Raw genomic sequence first — 27,405 nt, 5'->3', positions numbered from 1 at the left:
ACCAAATACGCTTCCCAGAGGAGACTGGAGCTGATGGTGCTTGCCTTTTTTTCCTTCAGAGTCAAAATCTCACCCTGCATCCTCCGACCTGAGAACCCATTTCAGGGTTCTCCCTCTCCCACTTCAGGTTCAACCCCCTCACAATTCCTAGTCTTTCAAAGAACTCTCTTGGGCTGGGGTGGGGGATGGGTGTGACTTTGAAGGGCAGCACGGGGGAGATCTTTGTGGTGATCAACAGTTCTGTATCTTGTTTGTGGTGGTGGTTCCACGAATCTTACACAGGTGATAAAGTGACATGGAACTACACACACACACACACAGCACCAATGCCAATTTCCCAGTTTTGATACTATACTGTAGTTATGGAAGATGCAACCATTGGGGGGAACTGGGTGAAGGATACTCAGATTTCTCTGGTCTATCTTTGCAACTCCCTATAAGTCTACAGTTATTGCAAAATAAAAAGTTAAATAAAAGTGTCTTCTTTGAGCAAGAAAAAAATTTTAAAAGTGCTTCAAATTGGGGTGTTTGTAATGGGTGGGTCCTCTAAAGCATTGTGCAGTCTTGCCTGAGTTTACCTGTGATGCCCTCTCTCCAGCTCTCTGGATCCTGGTCTCACCTTTCATTGGTCACCCTCTCCAAGGCCTTGACATCCCCCCTGTCGAGTACACGTTTGAAAGAGAAGCTTGCAAAGGGCAATGCTTACCAACGAAAGCATCGATGGTGGTACCATGGGACGTGTAACGCCCGGGTCGGAGCTCTAACTGGCAGCGGGCGTCAGGTGGGTACCCCGATCCCCCCAGTTGCGAACGTGGCCCCAGCTTCCGCCTCTCCCATCAGAGGTCCCCCTGACTGTAGCCCCTTTGCCTTCCCAGTGAGGAGAGGGAGAGGGGATGGAGGGACAGTGGCAGTGCTGTGGGGACTCCGTTTCCCTTCTTGTCATTGTTTTCCTTTTATTTCAGTTAGAGGCACACGCACACACACTGCACTCACACACACAAGCTGCGGTACCAACGTCATCCACTGGAGAGTCTCTGAGCTGCAGGGTGGGCGGGGCAGGGTGTGTGGCCGCCCCTTCTCGTCTCTGGGCCCAGGAGGCAGGGGTGGTGCTGTGCTTGGGGACTCAGTGTCGCACGGGGGGTGGAGACTTAAGCGCTGGCCTTCTTGCCGCCGCCGGGGCTGCCTACTCTCCCGTCCAGCCGGCTGTAGGGCTCGAAGGCCGAGGATCCCAGTTCGTAGGCGGCAGGCAGGTCCGGGAGTGGGGCGGTGCAGAAGCAGAGGGCGGGCGGAGGGGGCGGCAGCGGGGGCGACGCTGAGGCTGAGGTCAGCGGGGTGAGGTGCGGGGACGAGGTCCTGGGGTCACCCAAGGAGGCGCCCCTGTGGCTGGCAGGCAGGCGCGGCGGGCCGGGGGTCAGCGTCAGAAGGCTGGGGGCGCTGGGCGGGGACAGCAGCCGGCCCTGCTCCAGCAGCCGCAGGATGTCGGGCGTGGCGAAGGCCTTGGAGGCGGAGGAGGACGCCCGCTTCTCCAGGTCTCTGCTCTGGTCTTTCTTCTGCTTGGTGCGGCGGTTCTGGAACCAGACCTTCACCTTGGGGTGGAGGAAGGGGAGGGGTGTCAGCGAGGGAGAGTGGAAAAGCAGAGCAAAGTGGCGGCAGGGGTGGGGGCGAGGAAAGGAAGGGGCAGGGGAGTGGGGAGGGGGGAGCAGGGGTGCAGTGAGAGAGGAAAGAAGAGCAATCAGACTGTCATTAAGATCTTCCCATAATCAGGCTGACTGGGGGAACTGATAAGAGACACTTGCCCCCCAAATCATGGGCACCCCTCCACTGCTACGCTGACCCTAGGATGGAGGGGGGGATTGGCAGCTGGAGGGTGGAGGTGGGAGGGCACAGATGAGTTCCCCTCTTGGCCCACACTCCTTCCACTCCTAGCCACCCGCCTCCTCCTGTCTCGGCCCCCATGCTGCCTCTGAAGGGAGCTCCTTAGCCCATCTGGCCATCCCCCTGTTTGAAACTCTCAGCAGTTCCCTCCCACCCCATCACCTATAAGGGCTTCTCAACGTGATACCAAGTGTAAGAAGATGTGTCAGGATGGTGAGGGACACTTCCAACGGCCACACACCCAAAGCTGGGGACATCCTAAATGGAGCCACCAACCAAAGGGCAGAGACCTTTTTCAAGGCCTTTGAGAGGAGGAGAACTTGCCTTCTGCCAGCACCCGGCACCTGGCACCCAGCACTCCAACCCCGTCCTAGTCTGTAGAAGGAAAGGAAGGCTGGGGGTCGGGGAGGAGCTCAGTGGTCAGTTCTGCGAGCCCCCTAACAGTGATGGGATTTTCTCCCCTCTCTGGGAAGGACAGGGTGCTCCCCTCAGGAGGCAGCTTGGGGGTCCTGAATCACTTGCAGGGCCTGCAAATGCCTGAGAGAAGGAGAGGCTGACAGTTGCTCCCCAGCTGGAAAACCTGTCAATCACTGCAGCACCCAGAACCGTGTCCCCAGGAGCACAGAGGCTGGCCCTGCTTCTGGCCCGGAGGTTTCCGGAGGCTGGCAGCTGGCTGGGTAGTCTGTGCCAGCAGGACGAGGAGGGACCACGGAGTGGAGGGCCCAGAAAGAAAAGCATGGGGAGACCCGCTGTTTCCCTCCAAACTCGGAGGACGTAAGGGAAGCTGCAACTCATGTGGCCCCGGGTGAAGGAGAGGTGGAGAGAAGGAGCACGGGCGGAGGCTGGCCTGGGCAGGACGAGGGCAGAGCTAAGGCTGCCTGGGGCCATGCCTACCATGCCACCTGTGGGAGCAACTGGCCCTCTAGCAAAGGCCTCCAGCCATGAGGCTCCTCAGGCCAGAAGGTGCCACTCTGCTTGCCCTCCTACCCTGGGGGAGGTCGCTGGGGGGCGAGGGTGAGCAGGGGGCTCAGACAGAGCACGCTCCCTTCTAGCGGCCGTGATGGGAGGGGCTCTTCCCCTGCAGGTCCCTCCAGCAGTGAGTCAGACCTGTTCTGAGTGGGCGAAGGGGGAGGGAAGAAAAGATTTGAAACAGATGTGAGTTGGGTGTTTTCAACGGGATTGGATTGAGTTCCAATAACTGGAAGTAACCAGGGAGTTACGGGATCTGCTTGAGGTTGATTGCTGCATTCACTCACTCACTCATCATTCAGCAGATAGGTATCGAGTGCCCACTCTGTGCCAGGCGCTGTTCTAGGTGGGCGGAATCAGCAGTGCACAAAGCAGAGCAAATCCTTGCCGTGTGGAATGGACGGGGAGAGGGGGAGATAGAAGAAAAACAACCGATAAAAACAAACAGGCGTGGCTGTCGGGTGGCAATAAGTGCTTTGAGCAGTGTCTCTCAAATTATTCGTGGTGAGGAACCACTTTTTATTTAAGTTTCCAATCCGTCGTGGACCGATACTTTTGTAAAATAAATTAAAATGAGTTACTAGAAAAATTGCTATGTGTATTTCTAAACACTTATTCTCCATTTCTGTACTTGGCATGTACAGATAACAGTTTGTGGGCTGGCACTTTGGGGGCACAATAAGGAGGGGAGAAGCGGGGAGGTGACTATCTTATCAGTGGGGTGGCAAACACAGCACCTCTGAAGAGGTGACGTTTGAAGGTGATATCGGTAAGGGATGGTCAAGGAAGATTCAACCAAGTCTGGCTGAAGGAGGTGACTATTAGTCACTCTGGAATTTGATTGCTCCAGGAAGTGGTCCCACCAGATCCATGGGGACCGTGGCTCTGCGTGTCACTGCAATCCTTTCCCCTGCTGGGAAGCCTCCTGGGTTCTCGGCCAGGCTCGTGCCTACCTCAGGCCAGGCACCACCCCCAAGAACCCCTGAGTCTCAGTTTCTCATCTCTATAATGAGGATAAAAATACCTGGGCTGGACTTCCCTGGTGGCGCAGTGGTTAAGAATCTGCCTGCCAGTGCAGGAGATATGGGTTCGAGCCCTGGTCTGGGAAGATCCCACATGCCGCGGAGCAACTAAGCCCGTGCGCCACAACTACTGAGCCTGCGCTCTGGAGCCTGCGAGCCACAAATACTGAGCCCGTGTGCCACAACTACTGAAGACTGTGCGCTTAGAGCCCGTGTTCCACAACAAGAGAAGCCACCACAATGAGAAGCCCGTGCACCGCAACGAAGAGTTGCGCAGCAATGAAGACCCAACGCAGCCAAAAACAAAACAAAACAAAAAACCTGGGCTGTGGCAGGGATCAAATAGGAAATCCCTGTAGAGGGCTTAGCCTGGCCCACATTCAGTGTGAGGTATTGTTTATTGCTCACTTTCTCTGTTCCTACTTCTGAACTAGAGGGAGAGGACAGACTCAGAAGTCATGGTTCCTTGCCTCAGGAAACTGAGGATGTAGTGGAGAGTGGCACTGATCGCTCCCAGCAAACGGAGGGCAAATAGGTACAAAGGGAGTGGCAGTAACAGGGGTGCCACCAATGATGAGGGAAGATTTCACCGGTGATCTCCTACCCGTGCAGTCCTGCTGCAGCTCTGGGTGTAACAGAGAGGGGAGGGCATGCCTAGAACAGCACCTGGTACATAGCAGGCGTTCAATAATATATTCACCCCAAAGTATGGGTGAATATACTGAGAATTCCACAAAATTCTAGCCACATAAACTTGGGCAAGTTAATCAGCCTCTCTGAAATGGGGATAATATTACCCATAAAGTCATCTTTTTTTTTTTTTTTAATTTTTTGGCCATGCCACACGGCATGTGGGATCTTAGTTCCCTGCACCCCCTGCGTTGGAAGCGCAGAGTCTTAATCACTGGACCACCAGGGAAGTCCTGAAAGTCATCTCTTTATAAAGATTAGAAGAGCTAATGAATGTGCCTGCTTTACATTTTGAGCATGTTATTTAATTTCTGCGTGCCTCAGTTTCCTTCTCTTTAACGTAAAAATAATAAAGAGCCATCATTCTGGTGTACTGAAAAAATACACCTGGTCTTTGTACCTGGTTCTTGGCCCAGAGCTTTTTGTCATCCATAACCAGCTCCTTCTGAGCACACCTGAGTTTATGCTAATGAGGTGACTCAGGGTGGACCCCTAGTTTCAGAATGGGGGTTGGTCGCAGAAAGACCAGACCTGTGACTAGAGGGTTGGAACTTTCAGCCCCACCCCTCCAGGGAGCGGAGGGGGCTGGAGACCGGGTTATAAAGTCTCTTGAACAATGAGGTTCGCTCCATGAACTCTCCCCACTATACCTGGCTCTATGCATCTCTTCCATCTGCCTATTTCTGAGTTGTATTCTTTATAATAAATCCGTAAAAGTAAATACAGTGTAAAGTGTTTTCCTGAGTTCTGTGAGTCATTCTAGGAAATTATCAAGCCTAAGGAGGGGGGTGTGGGAACCCCCCCATTTATAGCTGGTCAGAAGTATGGGTGGCCCTGGGACTTGCTACTGGCATCTGATGTGGGACTGTCCCATGAGGCTGTAGTGTCTGTGTTAACTCCAGGAGTTAGGGTCAGAACTGAATGGAGTTGCATTGCTGGAAACCCAGCTGGTATTGGAGAATTGGTTGCTGTTGGTGTGGGAAAGCACCACATATTTGATGTGAGAAGTGGTGTCAGAAGAAAAACTGCACACCTATCCCACGAGGCTGTGGTGAAGACTAAACCAGTTAGAACACATCTAGCACTTAGAACAGTGCTTGGTGCACAGAAGCTCTCAGTAAGTGTTAGTTACACTGTAAATTATCTGCAAAACCCCAGGACTGGGGAAAGAAGAAGGAGGGTGGTAAGCAATAGTTAGTCGAGGATTCACTGAGGGCCCACTGTGTGCCCAGCTGTGTGCTGGGCTCCCCAGGGAGGCCTGAAGAGCAGATGTGGCTTTCAAATACATTCTTGCTTTTGGGAAGTGCATACTGGTTGGTGCCTGCCACATCACACACACACACACACACACACACACACACACACACACCACACTTTACAGGTCTAGCCATGTGGAATAGGTCTTGCAGCAAAGTCAAGAAGCCTTAGGGAAGGCTTCCTGGGGGAGGAGGGGCTTGGCCTTGACCTTCAAGGGCAGATAAATGTAGCCTGTACTGCAGGCAGGGCAGGGGAAGGATGACCACTGAGAAGGAGCTTCTGTTCTGGGCATCTGAGGTGCCCTTGGAAAGAAAGTTTCAGGGGAGACTTTGGGGATAAAGCTAGGCAAGGCAGAGGGAAATTAGGGCAAAGAGGAAGGGTGACTCTGTGCCTAGACCTGAGGGTCTGAGGGGGTCTCCCTGACTCCCCACCCGGAGCTCTGGCCCCGCCTGGCCACTGCAGGCCCCCTGAACACAGCCTGGTTTCCAGCCCCAGTGACTCAGCTGGACCTAGGGCCCAGCTGCCCCAGGCCATCTGCCGGGTTGTTTGGGGCTCTACAGGGGCAGCTGGAGGAAAGCAGTCCAGGCGGAGATGCCCCGGCCTGCAGGATAGCAGCTGCTCCCAGCAGCCCATGATCCTGACCTCACTGCCGCGGGACGGCGGTACCAAGGCCAGGGCCAGGGCGGCGGCGGGCGGTGCTCGGAGAGCCTCACAGATCCTCTGGCAGCTTTCCCCAGACTGTCTGCTTCCTTCTCCTCTCCTTCCTCTCCCCTTCCCTTCATGTGTCCTGGTTTGGCCCTTTCCATACATTTATTGACTGACCTCCCTCGGCCGTTTACCTGTAGCTGGACTTAAGAGTGTCTAAGTCTTTTTTGACAAGCTCCAGGGTGGTTACCCAGTTTACAGGCAGCATAAAGAGGCCGGACTGCTTGTCTAAATCCTACTTCTGGAACTTAGTCGTTGTATGACCTTGGGCATAACCTCTCCTGATCTGTAAAATGGGATAATATTGGTAGCTACATCATAGGGTTGTTGGGAGGGATTAGTAAACTAACAGCTAACTCAGAACAGTGCCTTAGCACAGTAAGTACTGGGGAAGTATTTTTGGGTTGGCCAAAAATTTTGTTCAGGTTTTTCCCTAAGATGTTATGGAAAAACCCGAACGAACTTATTGGCCAGCCCAATATTATTATTATTACTATTACTATTATTATTATTTAGCTCTATTACCAGCTTGAAATACCTCCATTCACACAGAGTAGGTGCTCAGTGCTATGTGCTAAGCCCTTCCTGGGTGAAGGGGGCATTCAGACCCCTGAGGTTCAGAGGCACACTGGGATGAAGGGAGGATGGGAAAAGGCCCAGAATGGGGAAATGAGAGGTCCCCAACCCAATTTTGTAATGCCTCATCTCGCCGCTGAATCTTTGCTCCCAGCAAGCCCACCCCTCACCATGCCTTCCTGCAGGCTCCCTCCTGCACCAACAAACACCCCCCTGCAACTTGAATGACCCTTCCTCCTATTCCCATACTCCACCAGAAGTAGCACCTGATACATCCAGAAGCCCCCCCACCCCGACTCCCTCACCCCCACCCTGTTGGTATATACCAACTTTCTCTTGTCAGAACTATATATATTTGCTCTGGTTTATCTGTAACTTTAAGCCTTTCCCTAGTACATGTCTGAACTCCAAATCTGGGTCTCTGAGCAGCAGCCCACAGGCCTCACACCCCAAGGACTTTCCGGGCTGCCAGGGCAGGGATGGAGTGGCCTGGCCCTGCCCTTTTACCTGGGTCTCCGAGAGGTTCAGCTGACGGGCCAGCTCAGTGCGCTCACGGCCCACCACATACTGGCAGCGCTGGAACTCCATCTCCAGGCGGTACAGCTGCTTAGCTGTGAAGGATGTGCGGCTCCGCTTGGGCCGGTCCAGGTCCAGGCCCTTGGGCAGGACAATTTCCCGGATGGTTCCTTTGGTGTCTGCAGGGGTCATGAAAAGAGGCAAGTTAGTTCACTAGTTAAGGATTTAAGCCACCAATGAGCATCTTAATGAGAGGCAGCATGATCTGATGGGGAGCTCCTCATGTCTGGGCCTGGCTGTGCGACCTCTGACAAGTTGCTTACCCTCTCTGGTCCTTACCTCCTTAATCACCCAATGCAGTATGTTGTATCTAATGTATGTATGCGAATGGGTCTCAGCACAAATGTCAGGTCTACCATCATAGCCTGGTCAGAAAGGACTCAGTCTGACCCAGTCAGGATTGTCTTCCCTCAGCAGAATAAGAAACAAATGGAAAGAGAAATACCAAGTCCTCAAGTGCAGAGGAAAAGATGGGTTAGAATTGGATATGATCAATCAGGTAAGGCTTACCAGAGGAAATGTCCAGAGCCAGGTCTTAAGCCCTATGTGTGTGTGTGTGTGTGTGTGTGTGTGTGTGTGTGTGTGTGTGTGTGTGTCTAGTGTGTATGGGTGCAGTCTCTGTCCACAGACCCTCCTGGGGTCCATGAAGAGGCTTGCTGGTGTGGGGTAGAGCTGGGATCCCCAGGAGGAGCCCGAGGACCATTGCCACTGTATCAAGCTTCTGGGGTGCCTTTGAGAGGGGGAACTTCTGCCACTCCTCGTGTGCCTAGTCCTGAACAGCAGGGCCACCCTCCTGGGCCCTGGTCTGATGCCCTCCATGCATGGGGTCTCTAATATTTTGGAGCCTACTTAGGAAAGGTTGAAAAATCTGTAGCCCACATTCACCAGATAGTCCCACTGAAAGAACTCAGCAAAAGCAAAATTTCTTGGAGTGGGGGGTTTTATATATATACACATCAGCTTTAAGTATAGGGGCAAAGATGATCCACGTTTGAACCACATACACTGATGGCTTGAAATCTAGTTATTAGAAAAGTTTTATTTCAAAAATTAAAGTGTGGGGGCTTCCCTGGTGGTGCAGTGGTTGGGAATCTGCCTGCCAATGCAGGGGACACGGGTTCAAGCCCTGGTCTGGGAGGATCCCACATGCCACGGAACGGCTGGGCCCGTGAGCCACAACTACTGAGCCTGCGCATCTGGAGCCTGTGCTCCGCAACAAGAGAGGCCGCGATAGTGGGAGGCCCGCGCACCGCGATGAAGAGTGGCCCCCGCTTGCTGCAACTGGAGAGAGCCCTCGCACAGAAACGAAGACCCAACACAGACATAAATAAATAAATAAATAAATAAATAAATAAATAAATAAAGTGCCTTTAAAAAAAAAATTAAAGTGTGGAAATATGCAGCATCATATTCTGTAGGATTTACCAAACCTCTCCCAACACGTGCTGTTAATAACGATAAAGCTAAACTAAGAGTAACTTGCTGTTACATAGGAAGGTTAGTGTCACTGGGAAACTTACCAACTCAAGGCAGCACTTGTTACCAAGCACAGGTAACAAAGCAAACCTCCAAGCTTGCCGGAGCTCCGCCCATCTCCAGGGGGCATGCATAGTCGAAGTTTGCAATGCGATCAGAAGCATTAGTGGCCTTGGCCGCTCATAATAATAGCTGACATCTCTGCAATGCTTGCTCTGGGCCAGGCACCGTTTTAAGTACTTAAACCCTCCCCATGTCTCAGTGAAGTTGGAACTGTTATTATCCCCATTTTACAGATGGGGAAATGGAGGGACAAATTTTAAGTCACTTACCCAAGTTCATACTGACAGTGTTTAATAAGGTCTAGAAACACCCTCATTTTACTTGATGAATACCCTCTTTTAGTAACCCTTAGTGATTCAATTGATAGGTTATAGTGAAGAAAACTTTGGTCATGGGTAGAAAATGGAATCTTCTGAATGGGTTCATCATTGCCCTGGAAGATGCAGGAAAGGAATTGCATTTGGGATGTGCTGTTTGTTAAGAGGCTCCTTCTGAGCCACAGGACTGTAGAGCCTACTTTTAGAATCCCTACTCTAGAGGGTGAACCTGGGACCTCTCCCTCCAAGTCCCTCAGTGTATTTTATGAGACCGGTTCTTCCTGCCTCCTGCTAGGGCCAGCTAATGTTCACTCCTCCAGGGTGCACTTCAGCTCTTCATGGGCTCCTAGCTCGAAGGTCCTGCTCCCGATCTCAGAGGTTCGAGCACCTTCGTGTTCTCAGTCAACCCTTGGGGAGAAGGTGAGCCTGGGTGGGGGACAGAGTCATGGCCCAGAGGCTGCCCTCCCCGACCACTGGGCTAGTCTTGCCAGGGCGCTGGGCAGAGCACAGCACACAGATGGGAGCCCTGCTCTTGGAGGCTTGGTAGAACCATAGGCCTTTGGGGACAACTCAAGCTTCCCCCCCACCCCGATACTTTCTACATTTTAAAATAGTGGCGTAATATTTGTGACCCCATTGTGACTGGGTCGCCTTTGCACAGGTTCTACTGTCTACAACTGTGAAACCAGTCTCAGAACTTTCCTCACGACACTCAAGTGAGCCCAGCTCCAAAGGCACTGATTTTATTAAAAGTGTCTTGGGGGGTGTGAACAGGAGACAAGGTGAGGGGTGTCATACGTGGTGCTGCAAGCTTCATATCCTCTTCCGGGTAAGCCACCTGGAGCCCACCTGAAGCTCTGAGCCTGTGCTCTTGACCACTGAGGTCAAACCATATAGGCCCCCCCCCCCACCTTTCCTCTTTGTAGAGGAGCTAAGAGGAGCATTCCTGCCTTGGAGCAGCCAAGGGCAGCCCACCTCCTCAGGGCCAGGAGAGGCAGGAGCATGGAACAAAGGTACCTCAGACTTGTCCCCAGATACCCAAACAGGCCCTACAAATCAGCACATGAAAAGATGTTCAACATCACTAGCCATTAGGGGAAAACAAATGAAAACCAGGAGAAATACGTATCAGAGTAGCAAAAATTAAAAGACTGAGGGACTTCCCTGATGGCGCAGTGGTTAAGAATCTGCCTGCCAATGCAGGAGACAGGGGTTCGAGCCCTGCTCCAGGAAGATCCCACATGCTGTGGAGCAACTAAGCTCGTGCGCCACAACCACTGAAGCCCGTGAGCCACAACTACTGAAGCCCACGTGCCTAGAGCCCGTGCTCTGCAACAAGAAAAGCCACTGTAATGAGAAACCCACACACCGCAACGAAGAGTAGCCCCCGCTCGCCGCAATGGGAGAAAGCCTGCATGCAGCAACGAAGACCCAACGCAGCAAAAAAAAAAAAAAAAAAAAAAAGTCAAGTTTTATGTTACGTGAATCGCATCTCAATTAAAAAAAAAAGGGTGCCAAAAGGCTGGTGAGGATGCCAAGAAACTAGATCTCTCACTCATTGTTGGTGGGAATGTAAAGTGGTGCAGCCACTCTGGAAACTGACCTGGCAGTTAAACCTATATTAGCCACCCCGTGACCTCATTCCTGGGCATTTATCCCAGAGAAATGAAATATTAGGTTCACATCAAAACCTACACGGGGATGTTCATAGTAGCATTATTTGTGGTAGCTCCCAAATGGAAACAATCCAGATGTCCCTCAACAGGTGAATGGATAAACAAACCGTGGTACAACAATGACTATTGATTGATAGACACAACAAATTGGATACATCTCCAGGGAAATTATACTGAGTGAAAAAAACGAAGGCAGTCCTTCAGATTATGTACTGTATGATTCCATTTATATTACATTATCAAAATGACAAAGTTACAGAGGTGGAGAACAGATCTGTGCTTGCCAGGGGTTAGGGAAGGGAGGCTGTGACTATATAGGGGTTTCTTGGTGGTGACAGAACAGTTCTGTATCTTGACTGGGGTGGTTGTTATATGGATCTATAACTGTGATAAAATGTCATAGTACTATATACAAAGAAAAAAGTGCATGCAAAAAATGGGTGAAATCTGAGGAAGGTCAGTGGTCTAGTTAATTACATTGTAGTAATGTCAATTTCCAGATTTTGATCATTATTATAGTTATATAGGATGTCACCATTGTGAGAAGCTAGGTTGTAGATACATGGAATTTCCCTACCATTTTTGCAACTTCTTGTGATTCTCCAGCTATTTCAAAATAAAACATTAACAACAACAATAACAACAAAACATGCCATGAAGCTAGAATGATGTTTTGTCACAGAAACTGACAAATCCATTAGTGGAAAGAATACAATAGTGTTTCCCCAAATGCCTTTGCATTTCACTTGGGTTTGTAAGATGATTTAAAATGGTACATAAATAAACCTTTGCCATTTCAAAAGATATGCACTTCTTTTACGGTTTACTAGAAAAAATTTAAATCTATGATTTTATATGCTTAGCATGAAGCTAAAGTAGGTATTTCATTTTAAAATATATTATGCTAAAATATTAAGTAAATAAATGAAACATGGATATAATAGAAATGGTAAAGTTGGTATTCAAATAAGTGAATATTGGGAAACAAAATGGAATAAGGAGTACACAATAGAGCCATGTACATATAGTGACAGAGTTTATGATAAAGGGAACATTCTCAATGGGGACGGGTTGGTCTAGTCTATCAGTGGAGTTAAGTAGACTGATGACCATAAATTATCCGTTTGGAATAAAATCAAGTTAAATTCACATCTCACGCCATAAAGAACAATGTTTCAAATGGATTAGAGAGCAAATCATAGACTATAATATGATAAAGGGATTACAAGAAAATATAGGAGGCTATTTTTAGAATCCTAAGCTTGGGAAGAGCTTTCCAAGCAAAATGCAAACCTGTACTGTAAAGGAAAAATAAAGGATGTATTTGACTACATTAAAGCTGAAAACTTTTGTATGGCAAAGGCACCAAAACCAAGATAAAATACGAAAGACAGAATTGAAGAAAATCTTTTTTTTAAAGGCAAAGAAATAATATCCAGAATATATAAAATGCAATTATGAATACACAAATTTTTTAAAAAGGGCAATAATCTAACAGAAAAAATGGTCAAGTAATTTATGTGAGCCATTCACAGAAAAGATATCCAAATGGACAATAAATATATGAAAAGATGAGCACAGCTTCACAGTAATCAGGATAATGCAAGTTCAAGCAACAATGGATAATCATTTATCTCCCTTAAGATTGGAAAGACATTAGCAGATGATTAATAAAGCAATGATGCACTGTTGGGGAATCCACACTCCCATTCACTGCTGGTAGAACCATAAATTGTCACAACGTTTAAGGCTGCATTTGTCAAGTTTAAAGATGCACACAACTACTGCCCCAGCAATTTTATTTTAGTAGGTATTTATCCAGAAAAGCACAGGCTCATGTGCTCCAAGGTATATATAAGGATGTTTGCTGCAGCATTGTTCAAAATGTTGAAAATTTGAAAGCATCCTGAGTGTTCCCTGTAAGGGAAATGGCTGAACAAACTGTGGTACATTCATACCATTCATATTTTATAAAATACCATGTAGCAATTTAAAAGAATGAGGCAATATCTATATGAACTGACATTAAGTGAAAGAAAGTAAGTAGTATTACCCCATTTATGTAAATAAAACACCTGTGTCTATTCAACCATTCCAAATAAATTTAATAAGCGCCTACTATGTGCCAAATAGTATTCTCAGGTCTGAGGATATAGAAATGAGCAAAATTGACAAGGTCCCTGTTCCCATAGGCCTTGTGTTAGGGAGAAAGACATAATAAATTTAAAAACTAATATGAAAGGTACTGATAAATGCTGTGAAGAAAATAAAACAAGATAAGGGGATATTACTGACCCTCTCCAAATAGCTAACATACAAGAGTCATAGTGTGTGGGACTTCCCTGGTGGCGCAGTGGTTAAGAGTCCACCTGCCAATGCAGGAGACGTGGGTTCAATCCCTGGTCGGGGAAGATCCCAAATGCCGCGGAGCAACTAAGCCCGTGTGCCACAACTACTGAGCCTGGGCTCTAGAGCCTGCGAGCCACAACTACTGAGCCTGAGCACTGCAACTACCGAAGCCTGTGAGCTTAGAGCCTGAGCACCGCAACGAAGAGTAGCCCCCACTCACCACAACTAGAGAAAGCCCAAGCACAGCAACGAAGACCCGAGGCAGCCAAAAAAAAAAAAAAAAGTCATAGTGTGTGTTTTTGTATTTGCTATTTTAGCCAGGAGTGGCAGAGAAGGCCACTCATCAAAGTCAAGTTAATGTATAAGCCATGAATGCTGTCCGCCAGTGTTTCCAACACCTTCCAGGCACATGGTAGGGTTGCACTAATTTTCTGCCCTTTGCAATCAGATGTGGCCATATGATTTGTTTTAGTCAAGAGGAAAGGATGCGGGCACTTTCAGGAGAACATGTCAAAAGCTGGTTCGTGATTTGCCACACCGCCTTCCCCCTACTGTGATGGTCATAGAGGCAGGAGTCAAGCTGGAGCGTGGGTTTCTGAGTACCAAGACCAGCCCCTGCCCACTTGTGATGGACTTATCAAGTGAGTTAGAAATATACTTGTGTTTTGCTAAACCTCTGAAGTTTTGGGTTGTCTCTGCAGCAAAATCTAGTCCATCCTACTGACAGAGCCCCCTTCCCGGAATTGTTCCTTTTCTAAGTGGGGTTGCAGGGGAAGCACCGGGAAGGAGGGGCAGCTTAACTGCAGAGCCTCTTTGTGGGTAGGGTTTTGTTAGGGTGAAATGCATGAGTCTAACTGGAATGAAGGCTGAGTTTTGCTGTCCCTCAGATCTCCTCAAAGAGGGGTGAGCCCTAGGGGTACAGGGGAGAGTGAGTTCCATCCAAAGAGCCTTTGCCACGGGAGAGGTGACGACCCCTGCTTGATAATAGATAGCTAATGCTCTTGACCTCCAGGACCAAAAATTACCCTCTCCACCTACCTCTCCCAAAAGACCCCCTCATAGTCCTACCCGACTTCATCCAGGTAGCACCCAGGTAGTTTCTTTACATGATAAGCTGTTAACATGCTGATTTTTTTTTTTTTTTTTTTTGGCTGCATTGGGTCTTCGTTGATGTGCACGGACTTTCTCTATTTGCAAGGAGCCGGGCTACTCTTTGTTGAGGTGAGCGGGCTTCTCACTGCAGTGGCTTCTCTTGTTGCGGAGCACAGGCTCTAGGTGCATGGGTTCCAGTAGTTGTGGCACACGGGCTCAGTAGTTGTGGCTCACGGGCTCTAGAGCGCAGGCTCAGTAGTTGTGGTGCACGGGCTTAGTTGCTCCATGGCATGCGGGACCTTCCCAGACCAGGGATCGAACCCGTGTCCCCAGCATTGGCAGGCGGATTCTTAACCACTGTGCCACCAGGGAAGTCCTGTGCTGATTTTTAAGTGTGACAAGGTCCTTCTTGCCTTAACAAATATAATGTGATCACTATAAAAATTCCTTATAAAAAATTCATTCTCAAGTTTATTGGGGCAATTTAAAATGGAAGAATAGTTGAGAAAAAATGTAAAGAATGAGGAGAGAATACTTGTATTACCATTACAGCAAAATATATTACATATCTACAGCAACTAAAATGGTATGATGATGACACAAGAGTTATGAAGCAAATCCATGCCTATATGAGGAATTGGTATATTATAAAGATATTTCAAATTAGTTGGAGGAAAGACAAGATTATTAAAGACCTGGCTTTTGGACGATTAGCTCATTATCTGGAATAAAGTAATTTATCTCACACTGCATGCAAAAATATACACAAGATGGATTAAAACTTTAGATGTAAAAAACAAAGCTCTAAAAATGGAATAAAAACTCTGAAGAATTTAAAAAAATAAATGGCAGATTTGAGTACCTAGAAATCAAATCTTCTGCAGGATGAGAGACAGTTAAAAGACAAGTGACAGATTGGGAGAAAATGTTAATAATACATGCATAACAGTCTTAATGTCTAGTACACACACAGCCTCTATAGTGTAATAAATAAAGTCAAGCAGTCCAGTGGGAAACTTAACAAATTAAAAGAAAGGGTTATTCAGAGGAGAAGAAATACTAATGGCTAAAATATATGAAAAAATACTCAAGCTCAGAGGGACTTAGAGAAAATGAAAGTTAGAACAGCAATGAGATAAATTTTTTTCAGTTATCATATTTTATCTATCAGGCTGGGAAAGTTGTGCTGGCAAATGTGAGGGAAAATAGGTTTCTCAAGCTCTATTGGTGAGAATACAAATTAATACAAAATAAGCTTTTCTTGGAGGGTAATTTCACAATGCCTAGCTAAATTAAGAAATGCATAGTTCCTTTGTTTCAGAAGTTTTATAGAGGTTTCTACCCCAGAGAAATATTGGTATACCTTCATAAAGATAGACTCACTGTTTGTAGCAGTTTGTAAGAGGAAAAAAAAAAAAAGAAAAAGCTGAATGTTTATCAACAGGAATACTGTTGATGAAGTCACAGTATGGTCATGCCTTTGGCTGTTATGTAGACATTAACAAGAATGAGGTACATCTTCATATACTGACCTGAACGGATGTCCATTAAAACCTGCTACGTGAAAACAACAAGTACATGTGTACAAACCTAGTTTTATAAAGAACAAAATGTAAAACTAAACTTTGTGTGTGTGCGTGCTTGTACCTACATAGAATTAAGTCTGGCAGGTTGAACACCTCTCTTTTCTGTTTGCTCTGTGGAGTGGGAGCTGGTCAGGGAGAAAAGATTTCTCCCATCTTACTTTATGCACTTCTTTTTTTTTTTTTTTGCACTTCTTTATTATTTGGTTTGTTGCAAAGACTATCACAGTCTGTGAACAGACTATTTTAGCAGTGTGCAAAAATATCCCACTTTTGTAATATATAACTTACATATTTATGTTTTTCAATTACTAGGGAAAGTTTGGGAGGTTACGTCTTGGGAGTGGAAGTGTATCGTGTGAGGGAAATGAAAAATTTTCAACTTTCACATGATTTCAGCATGGATTGGTTTTGTAATTAAAAGGATATTTTACACAATATTGAGCAGAGTTCCCTGTGCTATACAGTAGGTCTTTGTTGGTTATCCATTTTAAATATAGCAGCGTGTACATGTCAATCCCAAACTCCCTAGTATCTGCTCAATATTATGTAACAACCTAAAGGGGAAAATAATTTGAAGAAGAATAGATACATGTATGTGTATAACTGAATCACTTAGCTGAACACCTGAAACTAACACATTGTTAATCAACTATACTCCAATATAAAATAAAAAAAATTTTTAATGGATATTTTATACTTCAAAAATGAAGAGACATTAGAAAGAAAAATAAAAGATAAATTATAAACTGAAAAAATTGTAATGCATACTGAATTTTTTGTAACAAAATTTAAGAGTATTGTATTATAAATATATATAAGATATACATTATATATAATATATATAATATTGTTACCTTTTGTTGGAGAAGAACTTTCTAGCTGAGAACTAAAATGTAGAGGCCCAAAAGGAAATGACCATTAGATGTGATTAAAGTTTAAATTTGAGTTCAGAAAAACCCCCCAACTCACAGCAAAGTCAAAAGAAAAAAAAAAAAAAGAAAAAGAAAAAGATCTGGGGATGTTTGCAACACGTCACAGAAAAAGGGATCATTTCCCTTCTATAAAATATTTTAAAATATGTATATGTTTGTATGTTTACATAAGTATATTTATATAACATATATTGATAGATAAATATGTATAAATAATGTTTACTACTATAAGAAAACAATGAGCAAACCAATGGCTAAGTATATGAATGAAAAATTACAGAAGAGGAAATAAAAATGAAAAATAAGTATATGAAAATATGTTTAACCTCACTAGTAATTAAAAATGCCAAATAAAATAAGATTTTTTTTCACTTGAAAAGATTTTACTCTAAAAGATTGAGTATATCCTGGGTTGGGAGGATGTGGAGAAATGGCACATTTATACACAATTTTTGGGAGTATAAATTCATACATTTTTGGCATTTAGAAATAATCACAGTTTTAAGCATATATACTTGTACTTTAAAATTTCACTTCTAGGACTTTATCCTGTAATTATATGCATACCAGACATATGTGAAATGATATTTATTATTTTAAAAATTTTATCATGAGAAATTTCAAACATACAAAATAAAAGAGAGTAGCATAATGAATTCTGATATACCTATCGCTCAACTTCAACAATTATAAACTCAGGAACAATCCTATTTCTTCTATATCCCTGTAATTTTAAGCAAATCCCAGACATCATATCATTTCATCCAGAAACATTTTTATATGTATCTCTAAAGACTCCTTTAAAAAAACAATCACAATACTATTGTCACAATTAGAAACATTACCACCCATTCCTTAATATAATAAAATGTCTCACCTGTTTACATATTTTTCACATTGTCTCATAAATGAGACTTTTAAAAAAATCTGTTCAAATTAGGATACAAAGATGTTCACTGAAGCACTGTTTGTAAGTGTGAAAATATAGAACCAACATAAATCCATCAACAAGGGACTGGTTAGATAAAAGTTTATTATATCTGCATAATGTAGTACTATGCAGCTGTTAAAAATAATGAGGCAGTTCTAGATAGAAAGATATTTATTAAATGAATGTTTATTAAATGAAGAAAAGCAGTTTGCCAAAACTCTCACTTTTGTAATATATAATTTACATATTTATGTTTTCCAATTACTAGGGAAAGTTTCGGAGATTGCATATTGGGAGTAGAAGTGTATTATGTGGAAGAAATGAAGAACTTTCCATTTTTACATGATACAGCAAAACAGCACAGATTGGTTTTGTAATTAGAAAGATATTTTGTATTTCAGAAAACGAAAGACATCAGAAACAAAATTAGAGAACAATTTATAAACGAAAAAATAATTGCAACATATATTGAAAGCAATGAGCTACTGTCCATAATACGTAATTTCTACATATCAGTAAGGAAAGGAATATTTGAAAATTAAAATGGTCAAATGAAATGAATTAATAGATAGCAGAAGAAATACAACTGGCCAATAAAAATGCAAAAATGCTCAACTTCACTAATAATCAAAGAAATAAAAATTAAAATGTCAGTGAGGTACTTCTTAGCAAAGGTATGTAAGATATACAATGTCCAATATGGGGAAAGGGCAAAAGGCGGGGGTATAAATTGCTAAACATTTTTTTCCCCTGGAAGAACAATTTAACATCCATCGAGATATAAAGTGTGAACTGTGATAGCAAGATTTGGGGATACAAGCACTTTCAGGCATTGCTGGGCAGTGGGTGGGTACCATCTTGTGGAGGGCTCCTGGGCACTGTCTTTCAAATTACAAACACAGATATTCTTTGACCCAGTAACCTACTTTCAGGAACTTCTCTGACAGATATACCCACACATGTGGAAATGACCAAGGAACAAGTTTATTTATTGCAGCATTGTATATAATAACAGAAGATAAGAAAAAAGCTAAATGTCTGCCATGAGGGCATGGGTTATATAATATACATTATGGTCCATCCAGTCTCTATAAATGGAATACTATGCATCTGTAAAAAAACTAACAAGAAGTTCTTAACATCCCAAGATACACTGGTAAGTGAAAATAACAAGGTGCGAAAAAATATATAGAGATGTCACCATATGAGTAAAAAACAAAAGGAAAAAAAGCAATATAGCTGCACTGACTTGCATAAGCATAGAAATTGTTCCGAAGAACATACTGGAAAGCAGTAAATAATGGCTGCCTTTGAGCCGGGTGGGAACTGAAGGATAGGGGACACGGATGGGAGAGAGATTTTTCACTGTGTGCTTAAAACGACTTTTTGATGTTTGAATCAAATGAAATAATTACTATTTTAAAATTAAAGGAAACACATTAAAAAATTTTTTAGTGTGTGTAAACCTTTTGAAGCAGCAATTCCACTGCTAGGAATTTATCCTTTGGAAACACTCAAGGGCGCAAAGACCCGGGCATTGGGAGCTCATTTCGCAATCTCCCAGACCTTCCCTAGTAATTCAAAAACATAAATATGTAAGTTATATATTACAAAAGTAAGATTTTTTTGTAAACTACTTTTTTTATTTGGTAAAATTTATTTAATAAATCTTTGTATCTAGAAGTGCTCTAACCACTGCACAGTACTGCATTAAGCAGATATAATAAAATTTAATTTAACCAGTCCGTTGCTGATGGATATTTAGATTGGTTCTACTTTTTCACAATTACAAACAATGCTTCACTGTACCAGGGAAAAATAACAGGAATATCCTCCCAGAGGATAGGAGAATCCAGCATTCCCCCACCAGAGGAGTACTTACTGTACAGTCACGGAACTGTGTGAAATGGCTGGGCCAAAGAGATGACCCCTGCGGACTGAATTTTTTTAAAATGGTAAGTCGCAAGACAGCTTATGTAATATGATTCCGCTTTCGCTATTGTCTATATAGGAGAGCGAGGAAATCTCCTGAAACACACCTGAAACTGGGAATGCTGGCTTCTACCACTTCGGTTTGTTTGTTTGTTTTTACCTTGAGCACGTATTGCTTTTTGAATTTAATTTCTCTATCTTCCTGTCTACATTGTGAGCGTGGCCTTAACATTCCTCCGGGGGTGGGGGGGTCCTCCACCCGCCGCGCCCTGGCTCCCCGCAGCTCCGCCGTGGGCGGCGGGACAAGCAAAACACAGAACAAACCGTGACTGTAAATACCCGGTTATTTCAAGCTCCAGCAGAGGACTGGAGACGTGTGAATTGGGCGGCGAGGAGGAGCGCGGATTTATCTAGTTATTTACCTGGTTGGCTTTGCGGGTGGACCCTCACCCTAAGCAGCTGCAGACAGCCGGGAGACTCACTACCGCCCTTCCGGCCCTGTGCTTCCCTCGGCCTCCTGCTCCTCTGGGGGGGCCTCCCCGGCCTTGGGGATCCAAGGAACCAGTAAAAGAAACCATATTTGAGCTTCTTCAGGTTTTGTATTTCAGTGGTTCCCAAGTTGAGGATTGCACAAAATTCCAGAAATATGGCGTCGTCAACTTTATATTTTAACAATTATTCTGTGCTCTGGCATCATCACCATTTCATGTAAGGAACGACTCTGTAACGTCAAAAAATAAGGAGGTCACTTCACAACAGACGTTCTTCCCAGGGAAGGGCGCTGCGGCCTCCTACCTAGTGAAACACGAGATGTGGATGGTTTCGCCTCCTCTCATTCATTCGGCAAATATTTACTGAGTGCCTACTGTATGCGTGCGGAACGCGTCTGGGGAGATCGCGTGGGTTTGGCGAGTGCGGTGACTACCTCCTACGTGGTCCCCGCGGGGCATCAAGGGAACCGGGCTCCGGCGCCCGCTTCCCTTGCGTTCAGCGCCGACATCGCTCCCTCGCCACCCGGGCCGCGCCGCCGGGGCGGGTCAGGACCCCGGCAAGTCCCCGCTTGCGAGGCGGTCTCTCGGTTGGTAAGCTGAGCACCAGCAGCCCCACCGGGTCGGTCTGGCACGTAGTAGGTAGGTACTCATTAATGTTTGTAGAATGAATCAACTAGCAAGCGAAGGGCAAGATCATGGGAGAACGTGGGAGAGTTGGTTCGGGGGACTTTACTGGGCCTGGGGGGAGGGGTGGCAAGCAGCATCCGACGGTCGCCCCCACCCCCCGGCCGCGCTCGCAGCCCTGGCTTTTCCGGGTCCGCCCACTCCTCGGCTTTGTAGGCCAGATTTGGTCCTGGCACCGCCACCTTTTTCCGTAGTGTCCACTGCCACCCCGGCACCCCTAGCCGAGACCCTCCAACCTCCCTCCTGGATGGGCGCGGGGTGGGGGGCATTGACCACCCCTGGTCCCGGGGATCCCTGGGCAGGCCTACTCTGCCTCGGCGTCCTCTCTCAGACATGTTCAAACTGGGGTACGCAACTCAGCCGATGCACTGAGAGCAATCCGCTACCCGCTTTCCGAAGAGTCAGGCCGATCTTTAGTTTATATTAAGCAAACAGGAAATAAAAGGCAAAATTCACATGCTTTTCCCTATACCGACCCCGCCGGCCCCACGCCCATTTAAAATACAAATCAAAGAAACTGCGAACTGAGAGGAAGCTTGGGTTGTTTACTACGGCCCCAGACTTGAGTCCGGCGTAATTGAGGAAAGAGCGTAGGGCCAACAGGAGCCTTAGAAGCCCTCTGTCGCCACAGCGGGTGCACAGTGTGCGGAGACCCAATCTGTTTGGTGTCACCGTACAAAGGCCCAGGGACACACGCTGCTGCAGTCCGTTCCCTCCCCTCCAGTTCCGAGTGCCCACGTGCAGTCCCAGCCTCCCTGCCCGGCTGGGTCACCTGTGGGCCACCTGGAAGCTCAGACCTTTCAGGTGTGCGCACGCGAGCGGGATGCGGCAGCAGGTCCACCGGCACCCGAGTTCAAGAGACCACCCAGGGCGGCAGCAAGAGCTGAGAACATAAGGAGCCGCCAAACGCCCTGCACAGTTCCCTGAAAATGAAACGGTGCACGCAAGTCACATCAGCAAGACTATGTATGCATTTGGCTGCAGGTCTGCTTCTGCTTGTGTGTGTTGGGTGTGGGGTGGGGGCATGGATATAAAGGAGAAAAATAAAGAGCAAAAATGAAAGGGCTCAGCACAGACCTGCCCGAGAATGTGGGTCCTTCTGCCAAAAACAAAGCATAAACATAAAACAAAAACAATCCCAGGAAAATATAAAATAAACCTAATACCCCCCACAAGCCCCAAAACTAAAACTGAAACCCAAAACCCCAAAGTGCAATCCCCTGTATGAATCATTTAAACCTTTCAACCACTGCCTGGCGGGCTGGTCCTGGGTTATCTCCTCTCTTAACAGACTTATATCGAGGCTATAGTCCCAAGGTCCGGTGTCTGGAGGGCCCAGGCGCTGCGACTCGCAATCCAGTGCTCCTTCCAATACAACACTCTGCCTCACCGACTCCACTGCCAAAACACCCCATCAGGAAGATGGCAGGTGTGCCCTTGTGGAGCTGCCACGACCTGCCGGGGGAGGACTGCTAGGTCTGGGCAGAGTCCTCCTATGTCCAGGGGCTGCTGTAAATCCAAGTAGAAAGGGAGGCGACGCTGGTCAACGCTGAGCCCAGACCTGGCTGCAGAAGGGGGTTGTCTGTTCCCATGGGTCGCTACTAGCTCAAGCCCCGGAAGGCTTGGCTCCTTGCCCAGCGTCCTCAGACATGTCTGCAGCATCCATCCAGCGCCCTGCCTGGTGTACACCATTGTGCTGTCTGTGTTTCGGCCAATGCATTTCTGCAGCGCGGGTCCAGCACTGCACTCAGATTCTCAGGGGGCTGCACCCCACTGAATTCAATGACCCCCTGCCCCAAACCCACATCCACAGAGGGAATTGTTCAGCCACAGCCAGAGGCCCTGGCCTTCCTGTGTCCCCCCACATCCCCAGCCACTGGTCACATACATCAGGCTCCCAGATGAAAGCATTTCCGCTAGTGGGTGTTGGTGCTACGGGGTGAGGGGGGTAGCCATTCACTCAGTCAAAGGATTCCACAGTTTTCCTGTCCCCCTGCTCCCAGAAAGAGGGGTGCTGAGCCAGGCCTGGAGTGCCGCAGGCCTCAAGATGCGGGAGCGCCTGGCCGGCAGCCTCTAAATCCTGGTCCACTCAGGCCAAAGTGGCAGCACAGAGTTGGTGAGGCCCAATTGGGGTTTTGAGATTGGCAGGTCAGAGGCACGCTTTGGGTGAGCTGGGACCAGCGCTAGGCATTGTTCATAACATCTGCTGGGTGGGGTGACGCTGGCAGACAGCGATTCCCGGCTCTATCCAGAGGGGTTGTTGAATTTGACTCTGGATTAATTTGAGAATCACGTAGGTGCATCTGAGTGTGCGTAGACTGTGAGGTTTGGGAGTTTTGGGGTGAGAGTTGTCCCACCTCTTCTGATTGCAGGGATCCCGGCTCCACCGAAAAAGCCATAGCACCCAAGGCTGCAGCTAACTTAGACCCATGGCTCTCCTTCCATCTGCTTCCTGCCCGCGGCTTGTCCTTTCCAAACATAAAACAAAAGGATCTCCCACCCCTTCTCCTCATCAGTCAACGGGCTGTGCAAGCAGAGGTGTGGGGCAGCCTAGGCGGCTCTAAAGTCCCTGTGGAAGCCTAGCTGTGTCCTCGGTGGGGTGTGTGGGGTGCCTGTTGCGTGTACATCCATCATCCCAGTGGCCTTGTTTGTGCCCATGTGTGGCACGAAGCAGCCTCCATTTTGAGGCAGGGGATGCAGCAAGGTCGGCCTCCCTGGCTCCCTGACCCACATTTTGCAGAGGCAGGGAAACTTGAGTGATTGGTTGAGCGAGGGTTCCTCAAAGGGGATTGGGGAAGGCCGCACTGTGTGGTCTGCAAGGTGGCACTGGGCCTCCTTTCATCAGCCGGTCCTTGACCCCTTGGCCGTTCACCTCCCAACACTGAACACAGCCTCTGGGCCCAGGGGGTGCAGTTGGGGAGGCCTCTGAGGAGGGAGGCCCACCACCTGAAGCAGTTTGAGTCTCCTCAGAGTTCTCCCCCCTTTCATTCAATGGAATATTTATGGAGATCCTGTTGGTTGTTTGCAGTTTTATAGACACCATCTCCGACCCTTAGCATAGCCCTTCAAGGGAAGCACTATGCTTTCTTTGTACAGATGAGGAAAACTGGGGCACGGAGAGGCAAAGAAACTAGTTCAAGTTCAAAGGGCTGTAGTAAGGCCTGTATTCCAAACCAACGTTGCTTAATTCCAGCACCAGGCTTTCCTCTTCTTCCCCTGCACCTTGGGGCTCCCCCAGCAGATCTGCTATCCTGGGGTAGAGCCCTCAAGGGAGCAAGTGCTGAGTGGAAAAGAGACAGAAAGAAAGACCCAGAGAGAGTGGGGCTCTTTCCCAGAATCTTCACCCCACCAGCAACCTGACAGCTGAGATGCTAACCGCCTACCTTCCCCCTTTTTATGGTTTCCTCCAAGGGTACTTTGGGAGGATGTGTCCTTGGAGGTCAAGGGTAAAATGTACTCTTCGCTTAGAGCTTACTGGAGGGACATTCAGCCAGGGGCCAAGACGCTGCAGACTTCCCTTCACCAGTGCAGGGCCTTTCATCTGTCAGAGCCTCCGCCCTGGGCCCAGTGGGGCCGGAGTGACACAGGTGACCCTGGCTAGGAGGGATTAGCGGTAAATGATGTCCCTGGTATCTCAGGCCTGTAATAATCTCCTTGTCATTAAATGGAAAGGACAGAGGGATTTATGAGGGCCCTGTTTACCTTTTATTTCTTTTAGGTGCGTAAATACCTCCTCTGTGCTCTATTTCCTTTATACTGTATAAGTGTAATGGCACTGCTGTATTTCCTACACACATTTGTAAAAGTACACCTGACAATGTACACAAGCTGCCCCACATACAGTGGGGGGTCAATCTCTTCCAGGCTGTGGATTGCTCCTAGAGTGGGTGGTCTCTTGGAGGGTAATTTTTTACTCCTACCTTTTGTGAGTCTACAACTGGGAGTTATTTGACTGACATCTATACACAAAATCTATTCCATCTACATGTGGAGTTAGTAGAGCAGAAGGGATGGTAGGTAGACACAGAACTCACAATTGTCCAGGCAGAAGAAAATGACTACCCATAGATGGATTGTGAGGTGGTGAGTGTCCTGCAGGGACTTGAGGTCCTAAATTTGGGAGTGTGGGCTTAGGGGGCTGATTTCTCTGTTTCCGGAAGCCCTGCAGATTTCCTTAACGGAACTCCAAGTTGGCTGCTAACGCCTTGTACCCAGGACATCCCACAGTCTATGGAATGAGATCTAATTTAATCCCAGGTGCCCAACAGGTCCACATACCGGTTGGAATCCCTGTTGGGTGGGGACCACCTCCCCACGCCCTGTCCTTTGACCCAAGCCTGACCCAGAACAGCGCTGGGTGACCATACCTGGCCTGGAGTTTCCTGTGTTTTCTGAAGACCAGGGTCCCTGAGTCTGTGTCCAAGATGGTCATCAGTCAACTTCACATTGGGCCGCCTCCATACTCTACCTTAGCCCCTTTTCCCAGAGCCACCCAAACCCAGCGGCTGTGAGGAGGCTGTGCCCGACCAGGCCAAGGTGTCCCAGTCTGTGCGTGGGTAGCTCACACACAGCCCAGCCCAGATCAGACAAACTCGGGGTCCTGGCGCTGGAGCGAGCTCGAGCCAGTGTCAGTCAGGCTGGTTTCCCTTTCCTAGGCGGTGGCCGAGGAAATCAGCTCTGGCTGATTTCTTTCTAGGCCCTTAGGCTTGCAGGAGAGGTGCTCAAAAAGAAGGGGCAAGAAAAAGGCAGCGGGAGGAAGCCGGGAGCGAGTTGGAGGAGGAGGCCGGGGCAGCCGTTACTCTCGAGTGGCCTCTTCTAGGCGCTGGGTCTCCCGGTCCTGGGACTCCGGGATGATGGGGGAAACAGACCTCAGGTTCCGACCACGGCCTAGGGACGGGCTGAAGGCAAGACTCCGGGATTCCCTTTCTTCTCCCATCTCGCTAGGCCAGGCCCGGGTCCGGCGAAAGGCGAGCCTAGAGCTTCGCGTGAGGCTGGCTTTGGGGGCCGGGGTAGCCTCAGCCTCGCGGCGAGGAAGCCAGGCAGAGCTGGGCACTCGGACGCTTGCAGGAAGGGAATGCGAGCTCGGCGGAGAGAAATAGCCAGGAAAGAAGAGAGGAGGGCGAAGGGTGAGGGAGAACGGGAGAGACGCAAAAGGCCCGGCCGGGAGAAGGCCGCGCCGAGAGCCGGCTGGGCCCAGGCGCCGCGAGGAAGTGGGAACTGAGACAGCGAAGCCCAGGCGGGCGAGCGGGGCGCACGCCGCCCTCCGCGTCCCGGTACCCTCTCCCGGGAGCAGCCTGGTGCGTCTGCGTGGCTGGGAACGGGAGACAGGGCTGGGCAGGGGGCGGGGGAGCGCCCCGGCTGCTGAGCGGAGCCTGGCCTCTTCCTCCCACGGCTCCGGACGCTGGTGCCTCCTCGTGCTGACCCCGCGGAGCGCTCGTGACGCTTTTCTCCGCACCTGCCGCGAGGGCCGCGGGGCGGGGGCTCGGCTCTCCGCATCCCGCACTCGCAACTCCGCCCCCACCACAGTAACCCGCCCGCATGGGCCTGGGAAGCTGAGAATCGTAAGGCAGTGAAATGGGAATTTCTTCGGTACCGGGCGCCGCTTTGTCCCCTGCACTCAGCTCAATGTCCAGCACACAATAGACGCTCAAAACAATGTTTGCTGAATGAATGACTGAATGATGACTGAATGAATGAATATATGAATCGGGAGGTGGAGGCTGCAGGAAGGTCGGAGGCGCCAGTAGGGGATGGGAGGGGCGTCCGGTGGGCCAGGGCTTCGAGCTGTCCTCTTACCTCGCACCAGGATGCGGCGGCAGTGGTCTGCCTCTCCGAGCCCCGGCTGCCCGTCGCTGTCGGCGCCGCTCTCCATGGAGCCCGCGGGGCTGGAGGCGGAGGTCCCGGCAGTCTCCTTTGGGCTGCGGCCGCCGGCATCAGCACTCGAGTCCTCCGCTCCGCCGCGCCCGCTCCGCGACTCCGGGCGTGAGGTGCCGCGGTCGCACTCGGCGCCCCCATCGCCCATGCCGGCCGCCACCTTCGCCTTAACCACCGCCTGCCCAGCCTGCGCCGGCCAAGCCCGCGCCTCCCCGCCCCTCGCGCCCCCTGCCCCCCTCACCCCCCCTCGCCCCCCGCGCCCCCCGCCCGCCTCCTCTTCCTCCGGCCCCGCCCCCGCCCGGCCGCTCCACCCCTCCCTGCTGATTGGTCTC

General features: G+C 48.3%; 1 protein-coding gene across 1 annotated transcript; it reads right to left on the bottom strand.

Annotated features, from left to right (window-relative positions):
• Positions 1–1,148: 1,148 nt before the first annotated feature.
• VAX2 (ventral anterior homeobox 2) lies at positions 1,149–27,221 on the bottom strand. Its single transcript, XM_068563978.1, has 3 exons — positions 26,996–27,221; positions 7,602–7,789; positions 1,149–1,586 (listed from the first exon to the last, which is right to left on the bottom strand). The coding sequence occupies exons 1-3, from the start codon at positions 27,219–27,221 to the stop codon at positions 1,149–1,151; spliced, it is 852 nt and encodes a 283-aa protein (XP_068420079.1).
• Between the last annotated feature and the right edge of the window lie 184 nt (positions 27,222–27,405).

This window comes from Eschrichtius robustus, chromosome 15 (genome assembly GCF_028021215.1).
Source record: "Eschrichtius robustus isolate mEscRob2 chromosome 15, mEscRob2.pri, whole genome shotgun sequence".
Lineage (NCBI taxonomy): Eukaryota > Metazoa > Chordata > Mammalia > Artiodactyla > Eschrichtiidae > Eschrichtius > Eschrichtius robustus.
The sequence above is the reverse complement of the archived record's forward strand: the minus strand, read 5'-3'. Positions and strand labels throughout refer to the sequence as shown.